Source organism: Athene noctua, chromosome 4 (assembly GCF_965140245.1).
Source record: "Athene noctua chromosome 4, bAthNoc1.hap1.1, whole genome shotgun sequence".
NCBI classification, from domain to species: domain Eukaryota; kingdom Metazoa; phylum Chordata; class Aves; order Strigiformes; family Strigidae; genus Athene; species Athene noctua.
In genome coordinates, this window is record NC_134040.1 from 62,282,585 (window position 1) to 62,303,870 (window position 21,286).

General features: G+C 46.1%; 1 protein-coding gene across 3 annotated transcripts in view; it reads left to right on the plus strand.

Moving 5' to 3' along the window:
• UNC5C (unc-5 netrin receptor C) overlaps positions 1-15,852 on the plus strand; it is a 273,379-nt gene extending 257,527 nt beyond the window's left edge. For all 3 annotated transcript variants that reach the window (XM_074905547.1, XM_074905549.1, XM_074905548.1), the window contains 4 exons: positions 556-705; positions 938-1,102; positions 8,801-8,979; positions 9,209-15,852. In XM_074905547.1, the coding sequence (XP_074761648.1) occupies positions 556-705; positions 938-1,102; positions 8,801-8,979; positions 9,209-9,374 (660 nt within the window). In that variant the 3' untranslated portion in view covers positions 9,375-15,852. The remainder of the gene's footprint in view (positions 1-555; positions 706-937; positions 1,103-8,800; positions 8,980-9,208) is intronic.
• The last annotated feature ends 5,434 nt before the right edge of the window (positions 15,853-21,286 follow it).

A 21,286-nucleotide genomic window follows, 5' to 3' on the forward strand; every position in this document is an offset into this window, starting at 1 on the left:
AGTTAGTCTCAGCGTAGATATCTGTTATGTCCTGTATCACTCTGTCATAGAGCAGTTTGCCAGGAGGCCACAAGCTGAAGGGCCAGTGATATGCACAGGTCCCATATCAGCAGGACCGACAAAAATAAGACCTTCCAAAACCAAAATAGTAAAGCTACCATTAGATGTCCAGTTTGATGAGCAGTGGAGAAGACTGATACATGTCTGTATTCAAACAGTGCCTGGATGCAAAGTCTTTGCATTCGATACAATAGCATGGAATTGAGCTTTGTGCTTATAGGACATGTCAGATAACACTATGTCTCCCAAAGAAGACATGGGTGCCTGCGTCCCTGCTGGGCTGCTGCTGTATGATGGGGACAAGGGGGTTATACTCAAATCCACTAATGCAATTCCAGTTCACAGGAAAACACAACTCTGCAGTGCCTGTGCATTTTTTTTTTCTGTATTAGACAAGTTACAGCATCTACAGCAGTCGATCTTGAGGAATCAGAAGACCAGTGTGCTGTCTTGATGAAACCTGACCACCTTCTTCTTTTTACCGCAATACTGCAGGAGGTCCTCCAGCTTGAGCGACAGATGGGCGGTCAGCTTTTGGAGGAACCCAAAGCTTTGCATTTTAAGGGAAGCACCCACAACCTCCGCCTGTCCATTCATGACATTGCCCACTCTCTCTGGAAGAGCAAACTGCTGGCCAAGTACCAGGTGAGCATCACAAACCATTCACCTTGGATCCTAGCAGTGAAGCTTAAAGAGATACAGTGACGCAAGGGGCTATTTATAAAACACCAGGTGCCAGTCTGCAGTCCCATGGACTTTTTTTTCACTGAAACATTTGCAGTGACAGTAGCATGGAGCACACAGTCTCTGGTCATACAGCATCCATGCCCTGGTGCCCCGTCCCCCCGACTGTACTTTTTTTGCTTTCCTTCTGCAGGAGATTCCTTTTTACCACATCTGGAGTGGATGCCAGAGGAATCTGCACTGCACCTTCACACTGGAAAGGTTCAGCCTGAATACCCTGGAGCTGGTTTGCAAACTCTGTGTGCGACAGGTCGAAGGAGAAGGGCAGATCTTCCAGCTCAACTGCTCTGTCTCAGAGGTAAATGCCGTTGGTGCACTTCTCTATCTGACTGCAGGAACACGGCAGGACGAAGGGGGTATATCCTTTCCCATTGCTACCTGTTTAGTACTTCCCATTTTCCTCCTGACTGCTGGGATGGACATAAAGGTTGGATTAAGTCTTTGCTTCGTATCTCCTGTTGCATTTTCCCTTAGTTTCTCTCATCTGGAAGGGAGCATCCCTCCTTTAGGGGAGGGAGGAGGGCAGCCATGGTCTCCCTGCTATTGCTGCCTCTCTGTGTCTGTGTGGAGGAGCTCTTTGCCTACCACACTGTGACACATCTCGAGAAGCACCACATGGTTCTGTTTCCTGGCAGTCCACAAGACCATTATGCCTGACATTTCCCTGGAGGGGGAGAAAGGAGAATAGGAAAATGTCACTGCCATATGTTTGCATGAGCCACTCCCCTCTGATCTCACACAATAACTGCTGTGCAATAGGGAATATCAGATGGTCTAGTTGCAATAGACTTTTCTCCTCATATTTTGCTATTGCCACAAATCCTGACTATTCAACAATTTTTCTTTTGATGGCCAACATTTTAATTATCATAAGTTTTGGAACATATTTGCTGATGCTATGTAACACCTGGAGAACCTGCTCCTCAGGGAAGTCAAGCTTAGGGCTGAGACCAACCGACATGTTCAGGTGTGAAGTGGCATTGACTCAGTAAATGTGCTGGTGGCTTTTGTGCCTGATATCCTCATTGGCTATGAAGAGTAGACTCTCGGGCAGCAATTGCTGCTGGCTGACTTGGGGAAGGGCTAGGAGACCACAGCTACTTGTGTTGTAGGGCCCCGATGGTGTGCACCATTACCCATAACATCTGCTTGGTTATTGGGTGTACAGTTACATATTCAGTTGGGGACTACACAGCATTAAAGACAGATGGTAAAACAAGTATCATAAACAATTATTGTAATAAGTGCTGCATTGAGGTAATCTCTAATTTAACCTCACACAGAAGAGAAAGACTGAGAGTAACTTTAATGAAATGCAAGTATACACTATAATCATCTTCAGCTGCTTGTGTGTAATAGGGCCTGGTAATAGATTCAGAGGGAACAGGATAATATTCTTGTCTTGTGCTGCAATCCCATCCATCAGGGATGAATAGAGGAGGGGAATAATACCACTGCTATCAAGGCTGACTCCTGCAAAATTGCTCCTCTTGGTTGACATGTAGTGATGTTCCTGAGCCCAAGTGAGGGGCAGGAGGACCTTGGGCTGCTAAGGGCTGACATACAGGGTTGTGCCAACACAACCTAGTTTTTTGTTACTAGAAAAAAACCCTAAAACTCAGATGATTTGATTACAAGTTACCTGGAGGTATAACAGCAACTTGGAAACTGATGTGTGTGCCTCTAGAGGCATCGAAGGAAGGGATTGTTGTGCTAAAGACACCAGACCAGGCATCAGGAAACCTTAGCTGTGGTTGCTCACACTTTCTTCTGGTGACTAACTAGGTCATGTAAGGATGTGTTTTGGTCACTCTGATGGTGTCTGATTTGGTTCACTTCTGGTGATTGCTAATTGTGCACATTATTCCCTTCTTGTGAGGGAGGCAGGCAGCTAGTGGTTAGGCATTGCAGGACCATGCTGGCACCTTTCTTTGCTGGATCTGCCTCTCTGCCTCTGTCCCCATGTGGTAAAAATACAATAACACAGTTTCCTGCATCCTCCCTTTATAGGCTTTTTTTTTTTGTCCCCTGTAAAGGATGTAAAACTTATTCTGGCTTTATACAGTGTCTTCCACTGGAACATCAAAAATACAAATGCAATGAGTGCCAAAACATGCAAATTTATGAGGCAAAATGAAGAGTGAGATAAATGACTCACACCATTTGTTTTCAGAGACCCCCTTTCATCTCTCCTGTCATTACATACACGGAGGTGCCTCAGGAGACCGCCACGGGATACCTGGCCTCCCTCTGCAGCCGTCCTGATGCACTTAGGGCAGCAGGCCACCTTGAGAGCCAGAGCAGCGCTGCCTCAATGTGTTGCTTGCATCCCTTGGCCCAGAATAAAAAAGGAAGGTTGTCCGTCTGCGATGCCACCAGTCAGCACCCTACAGCCACTTCTCACCTGCCAGCATGGGTGAGCCTGGAGGCAGTAGCAGTGGCATGTGAGTCATTTTGCCAGCCCCCAGGCAGCCCCCGCTGCCAGGCAGTTTAGAGAGGAAAGTAGCTTGTTGTCTAAAGCAGTGATGTTGGGGCAGCCAGTCTGCGATGCAGGACCTTGGCACCCAAGTAGGGATTCTGCATTTGGCACTGCAAATGGGCTTGTTCGCTGAAGACATTACAGTGTGGCATAAACCTTCCTTAGTTAGAAATTTCACTGCCTAAAATGCCATTTCTAAACAAGAAAAAAGAAAAAAAAAGGCTTACTTATAGAGTGGAAGAGAATTAATTGGTGTGAATGAAAGAGTGGAGGTGAATGAGGTGTTCATAGGTCATGGATACTGGCTCTCCCCTTTCTATATCTGTGTACATATTTTGGGGGGGAAACCAAAGACTGTGCATGACTCTTAAACTTGTCCACAGGCTTCCTGGCAGATTTTCCATGGCAGCTTAAGCCAGGCATTAACTGGTTTTGAGACAGTTTAGGTTTTACAGGGTCTTCCCAGCAGCCAGCTTGACTCGAAGCAACAAGACAGCTCACAGAGGAGAAAAAAACCTGACATTTAATGACAAGTCTTTTGCACAGGTGTTGCTGGCTGCACGGGTTTGTGACATGGGCAGAGATAGAGATGAAGCAGCTCCCCCTTTTCTGCCAGCCTGGCCTCAGGCCTGTCATGATGCAAAGGAGAGGAATTGAGAAGGCAAGTGAGAGGCATGAAAGAAGACCCAGCCCTGCTTGCCACTTTTTCCATTGCATGCTTTGGTAGCTGGAGATGACAAGTGCTGCACATGGGAGGAGCATTCCCACTGCACAGTTGGGCAGCCAGTGGGTGTCAGTGGGGTTTTAAGGGGCTTTCAGCTGCCCTGCAGCACCTCATTGTTCTTAAGCAAACCCAACCATCCAAATTGACCAACTACCCTTGTCTTATCGGCTACTGAGCCCCTCTTTCTACCTACCTGTGGGTGCTAAATCCTTCCAGGCCAAGGAAGAGATAAAATCCTCGTCCAGAAGAGCCAGCCACTTGTTATTTCCAGCAGAGCCACATTCCAGCTGTGTCATGGGAAGCCTCCCTGATGGAAGAACCACTTCACAGAGCATCAGCCCTTATACCCACAGGGGACAGACTGGCTTTGGAGGTGACGTTCCCTTTGAAAGGTTGAGAGTGTTTGGATTAGGTTAAGGGCCAATAATGAAGATCTTGCTGTGGGAGTCTGTTATAGACCCCCCAACCAAAGCGGTGAGGTGGATGAAGCTTTCTATAAACAGCTGGGAGAAATCTTGCCATCACTTACTGTTATTCTTGTGGGGACTTTAACCTCCCAGATATCTGCTGGGAACACAACACAGCAGAGAGGGAACAATCCAGAAGGTTCCTGGAATGTGTGGAGGATAACTTCCTGTCCCGATCCGATATCGGGGGAGGGTTCTTAAAAAATCCCGAGAGCGAGATTAAGACACAAACGAGGTCAGATGCTGAATAACCTTATGAACTTTATTTTCTATAACAACTAATAAGAGCGATAGGACAGAGAGGAAAAGAAAGGAAAAGGTCGGAATCCCTAAGCAAGAACACGGTAGAGGCGCAACTAATTACCACCACCACGACTGGGGATCCGGCGATGTTCCGCCGGTCCGATGATGCTCCACGTTCCTGGCTCCGAGTTGGTTCCCCTCTTCTTGTTGGTTCCCATCTTCTAGCTGGTTTCCCTCTTACAAAGGAGTACTCAGTCTGTCTTTTTTATAGTCCCCGTCCCCACAGTTTTTCCGCCCATTTCCACGGGGCTCATTGTTGTAGGTGCCACCCTGTGGCCCTCCGTGCGCGCATGCCTGGGTGTCTATGGTGGTCGTGCTGGCAAGGGGCCAATCTGTCTAGCCGCGGTTTCCCCTCCACCCGGCTCACGCGCTCGCGCGTGTAGGCGCAGCTCGATAGATGACTGCTGATGTTCTCGTCTAGGGCGGATGTGGTTTTCATCGGGGACTGTGTGTTTGCTCCTTTACGTTGAGTCAGGAGGTGGTCATCGTGGAGACAGCGATGTTGAGACATAGTAAAAGTCCAAAAAGTTCCTTACACTTCCTCACACAGCTGGTGAGTGAGCTGACCAGGGAAGGTGCCCTCCTGGACCTGCTTCTTGTGAACAGGGAAGAGCTTGTGGGAGAAGTAAAGGTTGGAGGCCGTATAGGGTGCAGTGATCGTGAGATGATTGAATTTTCGATCCTTCAAGAAACGAAGAGAGGGGTTAGTAAAACTGCCACCTTAGACTTCCAGAGGGCTAACTTAGACCTGTTCAGGAGACTGATTGACAAAATCCCTTGGGAGGCTGCCCTGAAGGAAATGAGAGTCCAGGAAGGTTGGACATACTTCAAGAGTGAAGTCTTAAAGGCACAGGAGCAGGCTGTTCCCGTGTGCTGAAAAACAAGCAGGCGGGGAAGGAGACCAGCCTGGCTAAACAGGGACCTTTGTCTGGATCTCAAGAACAAAAGGAGAACCTGTTGCCTTTGGAAGAGGGGGCAGGTCTCTCATGAAGACTATAAAGTCATAGTGAAGTTATGCAGGGAGAACATTACGAGAGCCAAAGCACAGCTAGAGCTCAACTTGGCTACAGCTGTTAAGGATAACAAAAAATGTTCTATAATTTCGTTAACAGCAAAAGGAGGATTAGAGAAAATCTCCCTCCTTTACTGGATGCAGAGGGAAACATGGTAACTAAGGATGAGGAAAAGCCTGAGGTGCTCAACGCCTACTGGACACCCAGCCTCAGGAGCTGGGAGATGGGGAGGGGAAGCCGACTGAGGTCAGCACAGCTGAAGAGGAGGTGGTCAGAGACCTGCTGCACCACTTGGATGCACACAAGTCTGTGGGACCGGAGGGGTTACACCCAAGGGTGCTGAAAGAGTTGGCAGATGTGCTCACCAAGCCACTTTCCATATTTACCTGAAATCATGGCTAACTGGGGAGGTCCCGTTGGACTGGAGGGTGGCAAATGTGACACCCATATACAAGAAAGGCAGAAAGGACAATCCAGGAAACTATAGACCTGCCAGTCTGACCTCAGTGCCAGGGAAGGTCATGAAGCAGGGCATCTCGAGTGCCATTAAAAGTCATATAATGGACAACCAGATGCTTAGGCCCAGTCAGCATGGGTTTATGAAAGGCAGGTCCTGCCTGACAAACCTGATCTCCTTCTACAACAGGGTGACCTGCTTATTGGATGAGGGAAAGGCTGTGGGTGTTGTTTACCTTGACTTCAGTAAGGCCTTTGACACTATTGCCCACAGCATTCTCCTGGTGAAACTGGCTGTTTGTGGCTTGGATGGGCACACGCTTTGCTGAGTAAAAAACTGGCTGGATGGCCAGGCCCAAAGATAGAATCAAATCTGGCCAGGGACATCAAGGGCAACAAGAAAAGCTTCTATAGGTATGTCAGTGGTAAAACAAAGACTAGGGGAAAAGTGGGCCCACTCCAGAAGGGAACAGGAGACTTGGTCACTTGGGATGTGGAGAAGGCTGAGGTACTCCACAAGTTTTTTGCCTCAGTCTTTACTGACAAGTGCTCCAGCCACACTGCCCAAGACACAGAAGGCAAAAGCGGGGACTGGGAGAATAAAGAAGCTCCCACTGTAGGAGAAGATCAGGTTCGAGACCATCTAAGAGACCTGAAGTTGCACAAGTCCATGGAACCTGACAAGGTGCATCCACAATTCCTGACAGAAATGGCAGATGAAGTGGCTAACCCATTGTCTATCATATTTGAGAAGCTGTGGCAGTGCAGTGAAGTTCCCGCTGACTGGAGAAGGGAAAACATAACATTTATTTTTAAAAAGGAGAAAAAAGGGAGACCCAGGCCAGTCAGTCTCATCTCTGAGCCTGTCAAGATCATGGAGTAGATCATTGTCGAAGTTATGTGAAAGGCACATGGAAAATAAGGAGGTGGTAGGTGACAGCCAACGTGGCTTCACTAAGGGCAAATCATGCCTGACAAATCTGGTGGCCTTCTACAATGGGATTACAGCACTGGTGGATAAGGGAGGAGCAACTGACATCATCTACCTGGACTTGTGCAAAGCCTTTGACACTGTCTCACACAACATCCTTGTCTCTAAATTGGAGAGGCATGGATTTGATGGATGGACCACTTGGTGAATAAGGAACTGGCTGGATGGTCACACTCAAAGAGTTGCGGTCAGTGACTTGATTTCCAAGTGCAGAGCAGTGACGAGTGGTGTTCCTTGGGGATCAGTGTTGGGACCAGCGCTGTTTAACATCTTTGTTGGTGACATGGACAGTGGGATCGAGTGCACCCTCAGAAGCTGCTGACAACACCAAGCTGTGTGGTGAGGTCGACACGCTGGAGGGAAGGGATGTGCCATCCAGAGGGACCTGGACAGGGTGGGCCCATGTAAATCTCATGAAGTTGAACAAGGCCCAATGCAAAGTCCTGCACATGGATCAAGGCAATCCCAAGCACAAATACAGGCTGGGTGATGAGTGGATTGAGAGTAGCCCTGTAGAGAAGGACTTGGAGGTGTTGGTTGATGGAAAACTGAGCCAGCAATGTGCACTCACAACCCAGAAAGCCAACTGTATCCTGGGCTGCATCAAGAGAAGAGTGGCCAGCAGACTGAGGGAGGGGATTCTCCCCCTCCATTCAGCTCTCATGAGATCCCACCTGGAGTGCTGTGTTCAGCTCTGGGTCCCCCAACCAAAAGGGGTCCTACAAGAAAGGTGGGAAGGGACTTTTTATCAGGGAGTGTAGTGATAGGACAAGGGCTTTTAAACTGAAAGAGGGTAGATTTAGATCAGATATAAGGAAGAAATTCTTTACTGTGAGGGTGGTGAGACACTGGCACAAGTTGCCCAGAGCAGCTGTGGCTGCCCCCTCCCTGGCAGTGTTCGAGGCCAGGTTGGACGGGGCTTTGAGCAACCTGGGCTAGTGGAAGGTGTCCCTGACCATGGCAGGGGGGGTGGAACTAGATGATCTTTAAGGTCCCTTCCAACCCAAACCATTCTATGATTCCATTCTATGAAAATGAGTGATTGGCTTGTGTCTGGAGAGGTATTAACTGTCTGTGGTCTGCCCAGCATCAGAGGCTTTGGAGAGCATGGGTGCTGCCAAAAGGATGTCAGCAGCATGAGCCTGGTGCTGGCTCTGTGTGGGGTGGAGCACTTGGGGGCTGCTGGGAAAGGGCTCCTGACAGCCAAGCTGGGAAAGCCCTGTTCGGCCCTAGTAGTAGCAATTTTCCCTGAAATGTGTCAAAGAAGTGCCTGTTTTTTCATTATTTCCAGTATGTGATTAATTAAGTTGGGCTGAATTTTGTCCAGCCATAGTAATCTTCAAAAAAAATATAAAAAAGGAAGAAAAAAAATCTGCTGTCTACCCAAAGTGGGTTATAAATATTTCTCTTTCAGCTGACTAACATAAACGTTTGATTAGCAGAAGGCTAGTGCAAGTAAAAGCTCTGAATCCCAGAGGATACACTTCTACAATTGTCTCTGCACTCAGTAACAAAACTGCTGGTGTTTTGTTTGTTTGTTTTTTTCTTTCTTTCTAACCTCAGGAACCTACTGGCATCGATTATCCTCCTATGGACTCAGCAGGCACCATCACTACCATAGTAGGGCCCAGCGCTTTCAGCATCCCCCTCCCAATAAGGCAGAAGCTGTGCAGCAGCCTGGACGCACCCCAGACCAGGGGCCACGACTGGCGGATGCTGGCCCACAAGCTGAAACTGGACAGGTGAGCAGGCTGCCTACACATGGTTGGGCGGCAAAGCCCCCTGGGAGGTATGTGCAAAAGGGTCCTGGTGAAAATGAGTGACAGCAGATGTGTCTACAGACTTGTCAGACTGACCACACAGGAGATGAGCACCTTGACAATACCAACAATGGGGATGGACTGAAAATCGTATAAATTCAGGTAGCCTTCATGCAGCTCAAAAAATTAGTTTCCTTTTGGCTTGTTGCAGGTACCTAAATTATTTTGCTACGAAATCGAGTCCCACCGGCGTGATCCTGGATCTCTGGGAAGCCCAGAATTTCCCTGATGGCAACCTAAGCATGCTGGCGGCAGTTCTTGAAGAAATGGGAAGACACGAAACCATTGTTTCTTTGGCAGCAGAAGGAGATTACTGATGCAGCTCTGGCGTGAACAGGAAGGACAGACGCAGGGAGCGGTAATGCCCTGTTATTACAAACAAGAATTGAAGTGAAAACCCAGACCAATGAGTTACACCCGAGACATTTCAGAGAAGAAAGCAAGCAAACAAACAAAAAAAACAGCCCTGACCTTCATACGTGCTCTCCTTGTACATTATCACAGGATCTAAAAGAAATCATGCAAACTTGTACCTTGAAAATATAAATCAACCTAATGTTCCTCTCGGCTTGGCTGTACACTGCTTGGTACAGGATTTTACAGTTTCCTAGGAAACGCTTTTTATTGCTATCCAGATATATGGATAAACTTTCTTAACAATCCCAGTTTCTATGGATGTTGTTTACATCAAATTCTGGACAGGGGTAAGGAGACTGTCCATGGCTCTTTATATTTTTTGTTTAAAGCCATTCTAGACAAGGCTATGGACAGTTGGTTGTGGCTATTTCAGCTTATTGGTTTCTGGTGAATTCAGATTTTGGCTACAATTCTGCACATCGATTGTCTCACAGTGATCCTCCTGTCATTGTTCTGTTTCCTAGACCTACTTGTAGAAAAAAAAAAACAAAACAAACAACAAGAAAATCAGAGTTTAAGAGGTGTGCATCTGGAAAGCAGGTACTCTGGGTGCTAAGCAGGAACACGTGTAACATCCCCTTTCTTCCCCGATAAAGTCCCACTGATCCTGTGTGGAGAATAGCTGTAGGACAGTGGGGAGTATAGGATCAGAGTTAATTTTCAGCACTCTTTCCACCCCTTTGCGATATGAAGGTGCCCGATATGCAATTCAGAGTCGTTAAGGGAAAAAAAAAAAAAAAGAAACCCAGAAAAATAAAAAAGAGAAGTTGCTATGATAATTATTTACTAATTAGTATCTAGTGCAAGGATTATAATGATGATGATGATTATTATTATTACCATTATTACTTTATTTCTAATTTTGTCAGCAGCAGAATGAATCATTCCTGTTTTTATTGAACCTGTTGTCCCCTTCCTGAAGGTCTTCTAAGACATGTCCCTCTATATGCTGTCTGTCCTTCCCTTCTCCAGCCATCATACTCGTCCTCCAAAGTCCTCTGCTAGCCCACATAGGTTGCTCACCTCATGTTAGCATTGCTGTGCTTCATGCCCAATGCAAAGGTGGTATAAACTGGTGATGCTCTGCTGAAGTCACTGATCTGCACCTCCAAAGGATCCAACCCAGCACCCCTCCCCTGGTGTGTTTTGCACCACCTTGGTGCCTCCAGGTTGCTCCAAGAAGCAGTGCTGTCCTGAGGTGGCTGTGGACCAGTGACAGCCTCCCAGTCCAAATACATGTAGCCCATTGGTTCGGGAGCATGGGTGCAAGCATGTGAAGGCACTGACGCTGACCACCTGATTTGTGCATTCAAGGTGGGCCTCCACATGTCTTGTTCTGCTTTGAAGTTGTCTGAGCTCCAGCAGCTCCCATTGGCTTCCCATGGAGCTGCAGGGTACACACTCACTCTTACTGAAACCCACCACCTCCCCTAATGTTTGTGGTGGTCAGGGCTACTGGGAGTCCTCTGGTGGGTCTTTTCTGATACACCCCGTAGATCTCCCGAGACATGAGGCTTGTTGCAGCCAGGGAAGCCTCCACCGCATGGGCCAGTGTAAGGCAATGAAGTAGTGAAGTCAAAATCCCATGTACTGCAGCCTGCTGCCTTCACGGCGCTCCCTCCGCTGCTGCTGCCTGGGCAGGATGCTGCAGGTCCACGCTGGCTGACCGGGACATGGTTGTCCCTCAGCCACCACAAACAGGTGAAGCGGGACTCCTTGGCAAAAGGAGTGAATGCTTGCTTTTTCAGTTGTCATTGCAAACAAAGTTTATTTTCCGCTCAGTGAAAAGACTGACTCTTTGGTATATGACAGCGCATAGGATTGCAGTAGTTTTCCCTGCCAGGTTTGTCTGTCCTCTACTTCTTGTGCAAAAATGGCTTTCTTCCCCAGCCCATCTGCTCCACGTTTCCAGCCAGGCCCTGATTATTGCTGTTGTGCACATATGCATGCCCCTGCCCACACATGTATTCCCACTCCATGTACTTCCTGAGACTGGAGTTGGCTTGTTTTCTTTTGTGGTTTTGGTTTTGTTTTTCCCCAAGGCTTTCCAGATTGTGCCTTTAAAGGTAACATTGAAAAATGTCTTTGGTCAAATGAAAGGAAAATTTCATCTGACCTGTTTCCCATTTGACATTTCCATAGGCTTGGGACTTTTTGGTTTTAATTTCTCAGCTCCCTGACACCAGCGGGATTTTGGTTGACCACTAGTGGCACAGGATCACAAACCACTCCGGTCTTTGTAAGAGGTAACCCAGCAGTTTGCAAACCAGCATTCCTACATACATTTTAACTTTCAACATCTGTCTGCATAAGCCACACCTTCTCTTAACGTGGAGAAGCCAAGTGCATCCTGTCAACAAACAGCTATCTTCTTTTTCACCTTGGGCATTTGATGCAGCCCATTGCAATGCTAATGAAAATCTTGCTTTCAGCTTCAGGAAGCTTTAACTGGGGCTTCCAGCTCTGCCCTTTCCCTACATTTTTCACTCACCTTGGAATTCTTGAATGGCTCTTAAAAGATAGGTCTCAGCTTTTCTCCCTCCTGTGCCATCTTCAGGTGTAAGCAATTGTATTTAGTTTCTGCTTCTTCACCCTTCCTGCATGTCCTTCCTGCGTGACAACTCTTCCAAGGCAGGTGCATGAGCTGAACTTCCCCCCCCCCCCCCTTCATCTCAGTCTTTGTTAGGTGATGCCCAGGCTCACTGATACTCCCGGCTCTCAGCTTTTGTTAGGTGGGCAGCATGTGCATCCTTCTCACTGGGGCCTTGCAAGAAAGTCTCTCATAGTTACCTGTATTGCTGTGAGTTGATACTCCTTTTGCCAGCTCTCTGACCTACCCCCTGATGTCTCCTACAAGAAAAACAGATGAGCAATGTTCTTAAAGTATTCTGAGGCATTTTCTTTTTACAATGTCCCTGTAAAGGGGATTTACTGAGAGGAAAAGGCACACTCAGATTAAGAGGAACATCCACAGAGGTGGATAGACATCAAGAACATCACTGCTGGCTAAGGCAGTGGCATCCCTGTCACTGGAAGGTTGGAGATGCTCGTCCATCCTGACTGCTCAGAAACCTTCCAGTCTGCTGCAGTCATGGGCTGGATGGTTTCTCCAGCCCCTGCTCCATCAGCCTTTGCAGGGTCCCACTGTGGCACTGTGCCAGCTGCCTTAGCCCTGACAGGACAGGGAGATGCAGGGGCTGCCAGAAAGAGGGAAGTTTCCTCCACAGCCACATCTTGTCCCAGCAGCTCCGCACTTGTGTGCCAATGCTACTAATGGCAGCTCTCACCTGACACTCCCCTTGCATTAAGTTTGCTGGGTTTTTTTCTTTTTTCTGGGGGTACAGCAGTGGCAGGGCATGCCGCTGAGGAAAGGGCTCTGGCACAGGCTGGTGGTACGCACCCCTCAGCATCCCCTTCCTGATGCCCCAAGGAGGGAGGGTGGGAAACAGGGGTGGCCAGATCCTCTCGGGATATTATTTTTGGTAGGAGAAAAACCAGCAGCGGTCCCTCCGCCTGGATGGCGTGGACACAGTGCCATCTCGTGGGGCTGAGCCCCGGCTCCAACATGCTACCGCCGACACGGCGAGCACCATCGCTCGGGAAAATGCTTTCCCGTGGGGCGGCTCTTGTAAATGGCAAATAAGTTGGGCAGGCAGAACCGACACTTAAAAGTTATTGTAACATTTTATGTCAGGTAATCGTATCTGCTTTTAAAAAAAAAAATGGCTGCAGGCTTCTTATCCTCCAGTTATTACTATTTTTTTAAATTCTTATCCTCTTAGTTGTCCACGTTTAGCTATGTGCTGTAGCAGTTTTGCTGCTCTTCACACCATCACTTCATTACATGTTGATTGCTAGCGCTATAAATAATATATATTATATAAATATATATAAAATATCTACAGACTTCAAGGAAAACCTTTAATTTCCGAGTAAGAAAGACTATCGGAGGCAATCCTTTTCACCTGGTTTTTTTTCTTCAGTTCTTCTTGTGTTGTGTTCTTGTAAAGGTGGCTGTCAGTGTATAGGGTAAGTAAGTTTGGGGTTTGGTTGGGGTTTTTTCTGAACTTTCTGATCCATTGTATCTTGCTAAACAGTGCAAGACCTAAGTGCTGTTTTACTGAATCTCAAAAGTTTTGAGGCAGTGAGGGTCTCTTCAGTCAAGATTTGTTTTCATGGGAGACCAAGACTCTTTTTTTTTTTTTTTTTTCCCATACCACTGGCAGAAATGCAGACACTCATGAGACATGTTGGAGTCCGGGATGCCCACAGATAAAACATGTCTGTTCCTTGGGTTTCTTGCTATTTCTGTTGCTTACATATAGAATAAATGTATTTACATGCTGTTAAGTCCATCATTGTGGACAGTGTCCTAATGTCTTGTATTGCTACCTACAATAGTTTCTTTTTCGTTCTCCTTTTCTTCTTGTTTTGGGGGGTGGGGTATGGGGAAGGGAGGGTTGGGGGGATCCTTAGACCATTGTATGCTCTAGCCAAGTAGTTACCACAGCTCTGAGGTTAATTTTAAACAAGATGATACTGTTGAGCTTGGGTTTTTTTTAAAATCTAGTGTCCAGAGCACTTTGTAAACTATTTTACTGAGTGTTCACAAGTCTTTTCAGGTATTACTTGTCTGGCCACGAAGTAACTAATTGTTTGCAGGCTGGCTTGCTTAATATCAGGCAGTGCAAAGATGTGAGTGGTTTGTGAATGGAAGCCAAACCTTTGGCCCTTCTCCCACAAGGACTCCAATGAGGTATCGACTTTGGGGTCACCACCACAATCCATTCCTAGCTTGTGTGTAAAACAACCTGAGTTCATAAAAATGAGCTGCACTGCAGATTTTTAAATGCTGAAGCAGGTATCTCGGACATCCTTTGAAGAGGGGATTTAACAGATGTGTACGTGTATACAGACAGAGGAGAAAATAAAGGACACCTACTGCTGGAGCTTTTTAGCTCTGATGTTAGTTGTGGGCATTCTCTTCTGACCAACTTTTGTTTAGGAAGGTGAAAGTCAAAATTCTGTGCTGTATCATCACTGCAAGGTCAAATAGGCAGTATGTCAAGAGCCAACAGAGTGAAAACTGGCAAGGAACTAGAGTTGGACTTGAACCAAAGCCACAGAAATGAGCCCTCAAGTTTGGTAGGTCAAGCCCCTTGCTTGAAATGGGAGCATTTAGTTTGTTTACTTGCTTGTCCTTTGAGCTTGACACCTGCTCCCTGAAATCTGAAAATCCCTTTATCTAAAAGTCTTCTGATGCCTGTACAAAAAAGCAATGATAATCCTGAGTTCCCACAAACCTCTATCACTGAATAAGTATTTCATTTTTTTTGTGATGTTAGTTAAATGTATTTAATAGTGGTTTGGTCTCCTTGACGCTTATAAAGAGATTAATTGCTACATGTGCTGTACTGTGGGCCTACCCTTTTTACCCAAAGCATCCTATGCCATGGCATGCAAATAACTTCTGGATGCCTTTGAAGAAGCAGGATGTAAGTAGGCGGGGCCCTTCTGCAGGGGTGAGGTGGCTATTTGAGTACTGGCACTCGGATCTCCAGCTCTTGGCTTGCAGCTGGTGGGAGAATAGCCCCTAGATGAGAAAAGTTTGCGTGGCCCCAAGACCCTCTTTGGCTGCTGCCAGCTGGGTCTTGCTAGGGTTTGCCAGTAAATTTGGGAGCTTAAAGAATACAAATAAAAAGCAAAAACAGTCCAGAAAGTAAACAAAATTAGGAAGAACTAGTCACAAAACACTCTTCTCCCATAGATCTTGCAAGGCATCTTGCAAAAGCACCCCCTAAGCCATGAGCCAAGAATCTCCATTGAAACAAGGTGCATAACACAGCTGAGACAGAGTAGTTATGGCATTACTGTTTTGGCAAATCTGCGTGGTAGACTTTTTTGCTAACATTTGTCTGTTAGTGTTGAAGAGTAAAAAAAAAAAAAAAAAAACCAATAAAAATCTTAAGATGGTACCTTTGGTACCTTTCCAAAGCAAAGAAGCAGGGCCCATAGGAAATGAAATGTCTGTGCAATCCGGGCCAAGAGGGTGTATCGCATTTCTCCCTCTTTTTCCCATCTCTCAGCTCTACAAGGGTTCGTGGGATTTGTTTTCTTTGCTATTCAGATCTGGAGAACTATTTTTTGTTTAGATTTCCCTTTTGCTGTATCTTCTATGCAATTCCTTTTCTAAAGACTGACTTACTACCAGAGAAGTGCTAGCCATTGCATTATTTGTATTGCTGTACAGTGGAGGTGTGGTTTACTAGTTCTGAGTGTGCCTCTTACCCCCCTCCCTTTTTCTCCTTCCCTCTGTTTGTAAATGCCTGCATTTATTCTGTCAGCCTGACATGTACAAAGTGTAAGAAAGAATTTTTAAACAGGTAATAAATTATATTTATAAGCAACTGGAAAAAAAAACATACACTACTACCTTGTGTTCAATTGTTTAGTTCCTGGAAGCTTGGAAGGAAAGAGCAACCTTTTGTTTAGTTTCTTTTTAAAAAAATACCTGCTCAAAAGAAACATTTCTGCACATAAAAACTCCTTGTGATGTAGTCTCCCTCATAAGACACCATTCATGACATCCACATGCCCGTGCAGGCTGTTTCACTGCACTTCATAAATCCTCACACCTCCCCATGGGGTTTTACCTCAGCAGACATGCAACAATTTGCCCCAGAGAGTTTTCCTGGGGTTTTCACTTCGTGACTGCAGTCAAAGGTTGAGAAAAACAGGCAAGAAAATGCATCCTCAGCTGCTGAGCTCAGTTCTCCTCCCGGCATCCAGCCTTTTTGTTAGGCGGGGGAAGCAGCCCTCTAGGCTTGTTGAAAATGCCTGGGAGGCAAACTAAACGTGCCTTGGGCAAGGTGATTTTGTCCAGCAGTACCTGCCTATGTCCAATTTAGGCAGGCGGATACAATGCCCAAGCTCTGAAGCTCACCCTTTTTGCACCCACTCCCCATTGTCAGATTTGGTGGCTGTTTCTCACTTTGTTAGACCTGTTGTGCTCAGTATTAAATTTCTGGGGGTGCAAGAAGCAATTCCCCAGTGCAGCTGCAAAGTTACTTCTCCCAGCTGAGGTGTGGGGTGGCAGTGGGGAAGCAGTCATCTGTCACAGCCAGCCCCTCCTCAGTGGGTCAGCTGAGGAGCTCACCCGGCCCATGAGGGAGGCAATCAGGGGCAGCATCATCCCATCCCCCGGGGGTGCAGGGCTGCCTGCTGGCCCTCGGGCTTCTCCTGCTGTGCCACGCTGAGGAATGCTCAGCCCTTGCTGTCTCATACACCAGACCAGGCCACGCAGTGTGTTCACTCAGTGGCTCTCCCTGCAAGGGGCAAGTCAAGGTTAAGTCAAAGCCAAAGCACTCTGATAGCCTACGAAGCCAAACAGCACACAGCCCAAAAGCTGAGAATGTGGCAACAAGTGCATTTGCCAGGTGGGCCAGGCCCTTCAGTCCAGCTGGAAATGGGCAGACCTTTAAAAACCCATTCCCTCTATGCTTGGATTACAGCAAGCTTTTCCCAAGGTGTAAGGTAGCTTTATTTTTACCTTACATTGCAATTTTTAATGCAAGCTACACAGTGGGAAGGCAACTGCTCAGGCTATTCTCCCTGAGGACAGGACGCCAGCTTTTTTAACACTCCTCAGTGAACTGTATCACTAACACAAGGCTCCTCTGTTTCTCTGGCTTCTCTGCTAAAACTGGGATGTGGGCAATCTCTGCCCGCCGGCTCCTGTAATTTATTTGCACTTAACAGGCAGTAATTCTTCACAGGAGGGCAGGCATGGGCAGCCCTGCACTACCAGCTCATGAGGCTGTCCCTTGCGGCTACTGGGGATGGAGCGGGGGACTGGCAGTACTGGCAGGTTACTGAGCCAAGACATGATGCCCCAAGCCCAGATGAAATACTGGGCATTGCCCCAGTACATTGAGCACAGCACAGAGCTTCGGCCAAACACCAATGACAGGTTTACTCCATCCAAAAGCCAGTGGACCTTTAGCAACACAGAGAGAGAACTATTATTTTTATTTATTTATTTTACGATTATCTTCTCTATAATAGGAAGAAGTAGATTATATATGAAGAGGACTTAGAGCTCTGACGTGAAGGGAGGATCTGCATCCCAAGGGACACGAGGCATAACTTCTTCAGTGGTAACTTTGACCGCCATGTGGTCCTGCAGCCAAAGAGAGCTGGGCTGCAGGCAGGGCTGGTTTCTGCAAAATTCAGATACTCACTTTGACCACAGTCACTGCTTTTAGATTTCCTGGTGTCTGTCTGCCTTTCCTGTTGCACACTTAGCTTTCACAGGAGACAAGCTCTTTTCTGTCCATCCCACTATCCCCATGCTGTCTACATGTATTGCTAAACTCAAGTTTCCTTTGGTTTCTGACACCCCCAGGGGTTGGGTGTGCCATAGCCTACAGTCTTTGCATTGGCCAAGCAGTTACCTCCTGATCTTCAGGGACTTTTACTTCAGGTACCTCACCTTTAGAGGTTCTTCCTGAGACTCCTGGAAGTGTCTGCTCTGGTGTTTCTGCATTTGAAGGTGGGACTGCAACTCTCCTTCCCAGGTACTAAAAGGCACAGTTTGGTGTGTTTCACAAGAAAGCAGAGCTCCAGTTTGGCAGAGGGCAGTTGCAGGACTCTGCCAGCTTTGAATGGAAGCGGCAGTCCCAACGTCACCTACAGCTGCAGAAGATACAGGTAGGTAAGCCCAGGGCTAAATAGTAGCCATGCACCTAGCAAGGTGGAGAGGAAAGAAAATGAGAACAGAGCCTAGGACTGCCCACAAAAGCCATACCCAGAAAGTCAGGGGAAGCAGCAAGCAGATGAGAGGAACAGAGGGCAGCTGCAGTAACACCTATCTCACCAGCATGCTGGACAAGTTGCAGCACAGATGGCCTGTGCTGAAGCACTGAATAGCCTTCAACACTGTGTAGCCAAGGGAAGCAGAAACAGCCCCAAAACTATGATACAGTGACATGCCCGGGACAATGTGCAGCAAGCATGGGGCCTTCCCACCTAGACATGGCCTGGCCAAAGGACTGTGGAAATGCTGCTGGAGAGTAACTGCGACACTCCACTGCTGACCACAGGGGCAAAGCAGGATGGCTGCAGGGGCTGTGTTAGTGGTATGACACAGCTCGGGAAAAATGCTGTTTACACACTTCTCTGAAAATAACTGTCAAGGTAATTACATGTTAAAAAACACTAAGCTGAATGCTGCATGCTGCAACACGGCACTGCAGAATGAGAAGACAGCTCAAGCCATAAATACAAATACGTATGAAATACAAATACATCTCTCTGTATGTAGATACATACGCTCCAATGTCTCTTAGCATTAAGCAATGTATGCAGGCTGCAACCTTTTTTAATCCTGAAACATGGGGCTAGGAAATCTATCTTTAGTCTGTGCACAGATTACCTCCTGTGCCTCTTGTGCTATTAAAAATAGTAGTGACAGTTCATAAATATGTGGGGGGAAAGAATGGAAGGGGGAGGTCTCACAAAAATATTATGCAAATGCCAAATTTCTATAGATTTACATAATCAGCAAAAAAATGCGAGTGACTGCTCTATTAGTGATAACACTATTTTAATTACTATTTCTCTCTTCACTGAGTTGTGAAAGGGGTGATGCTTTTTTATGCCAGTGGAAACATATGCAACATCTTGCTGTTTACTTGTTTGCTCAGAGGAAAAATCTTATAATAAATAAATAAGTGAGACATGGTCAAAATAATCTAGCCAGGGAAACGAAACCCAAAGCATTTACTTGTCAAGCACATGAAAAGTAAATAGAAGTAAAAGCAATCTCTTTTTTGCAGAGATGTTAACAATTTTATTTAGGGGAATGTTAAAAGAACCATATACAATTTGAACAAATACAACATAACAGTTTTTTCCTCAGGTTTTCTAATTACAGTATTTACATGTTTAATAAGGCACTGGTTCTCAAAAAAGAACACAAATTTGTTTCTTAGTCTTTGCATTGTCAACCTTTTCTTTAATAGAAATAACTTTGTGCTAGAGAAAGAATAGCAGTTGCTAGATGGCATCTCTCTTCCTTTTTGGGTGTTTTTTTAATCCTTCTTCTTCCACTTACCTATGCCATCAAATCACTAAACTTCCTTCAGTGATTCACATGTGAAAACTGTATTTCTAGACGTGCAGGCACTGAAACCATGATTATCTCCACCACTGACTTCCAAGCTCTCATCAACATACACAGTGAAACTACCAAAATCTGGAAGTGACATTAAAAGGCCACACCTGGCAAAATAAATGTACTAACCTGTAGTCACTGTACATGCTGAAACCATAATAATTACACATTGAATGCTGCAGAAGGTCAACCATGCAGGCAGTAACTTGAATGTCACAGTGCTAGAACAAATGACTTCCACACTTGCCTTAGGCTGTTTTCTGGCTTTAGGAATATTCCTTGACAATAGCATTGATCACAGTGGGTAAGAGACTTTAGGGAAAAATCTGGCCTTTCAAGTTGTGGGAGAAAATGGGCAGGCACTAGTTACACAACTGCAGACCCTTTGCTTTCTCGGAGTGTATCTCCTCATATATATATATATATATTTATTTTCCTATATAGCACCGTTGCAGTGATTTGTCATTTATGCATTTTCATAAATATATATTATGTTTTATTTAGTGCTTTATCATCCGTAATAGTTTACTTTTAATCCACATACTGGAGTAATTCCAGACTCCCGACTGAATATATATATATATTTATTTATATATATATATATATATATATATAAAAACACATAAACTGAACATTTAACATACACACTTTATGTAACCTATAAACCAGTATTTTAGATCCCTTTCTTTTGGACTGAAAAAAGTAAGACTTGTTCAGAAACCAGTGACTGGTCAGTGACTGGCCCCTTCTCTTGCAACACACTGACAGCAGGTGCCAGGGGCATCATGTGCATCACATCCACCAGTCAGCAAAGCACCCTCCAAAACTTTTCTTGGGAGAGCCATGATAATTAAAAAAAAAAAAAAAATCTATTTGAGGAAATGAGATGTGAAACACACCTCAGGTGTGAAACACACCTAAACACAGCAGGGAAGAGGCATCCCTGTGACTGGGCTTGGAGGTGGAATTGACTGTCTGCCCCGACTGCTGCCAGAATCAAGGGTCCCATCCACTTTGTCAGAGCCAAGAAACCTCCATTCCTTGGAGCTGTGCTGTTTTTTATGGTTTTCATGAAAGGGCATGAAGATGAAAGGAGTGACAGTAGAAACCCTGTGGCTCCATTCACTAAGACAGGTGAAGAGAGGCTGAGCTGTCCTCCTCATTTTGGGCCACAAATCTTCAACCCAAGGCAGTCAAGGAGTGGAGCAAACTCCACTCTCTGCCAGGCAAGCAAGCCGTTTATTAAGGACAGGGGAAACCAGCATCACCCCTCTTGGGGCCAGGGTTTGGTGTACTATTAAGTCTTAGAGGTTTTCTTTTTGTATCGCTCAGTAGTTTTGGGTACAGGCAGGGAAACTGCACTGTGGTAAAGCACTCTAATTAACAGAAATCCTCTGATTAAACTTTTTAACACCTATAATCATGAAGGTCTTGCTGATTCTCTTGAACCTCTGCATTCTTCTCTGCTAGCTTGAAAGCATAAAACGGTAATTTTTCCAACTAGAAATACCTTCAGGGAGCCGTGAAGCTAAACCCCAATTATGTACCTACCTACCACAAATAAATCAGTTTTGTCCAAAAAGGGAAAAAAGAAACAGTACAGAAATGTTGAGGCTAAATCCAGCATGGCAATTATAT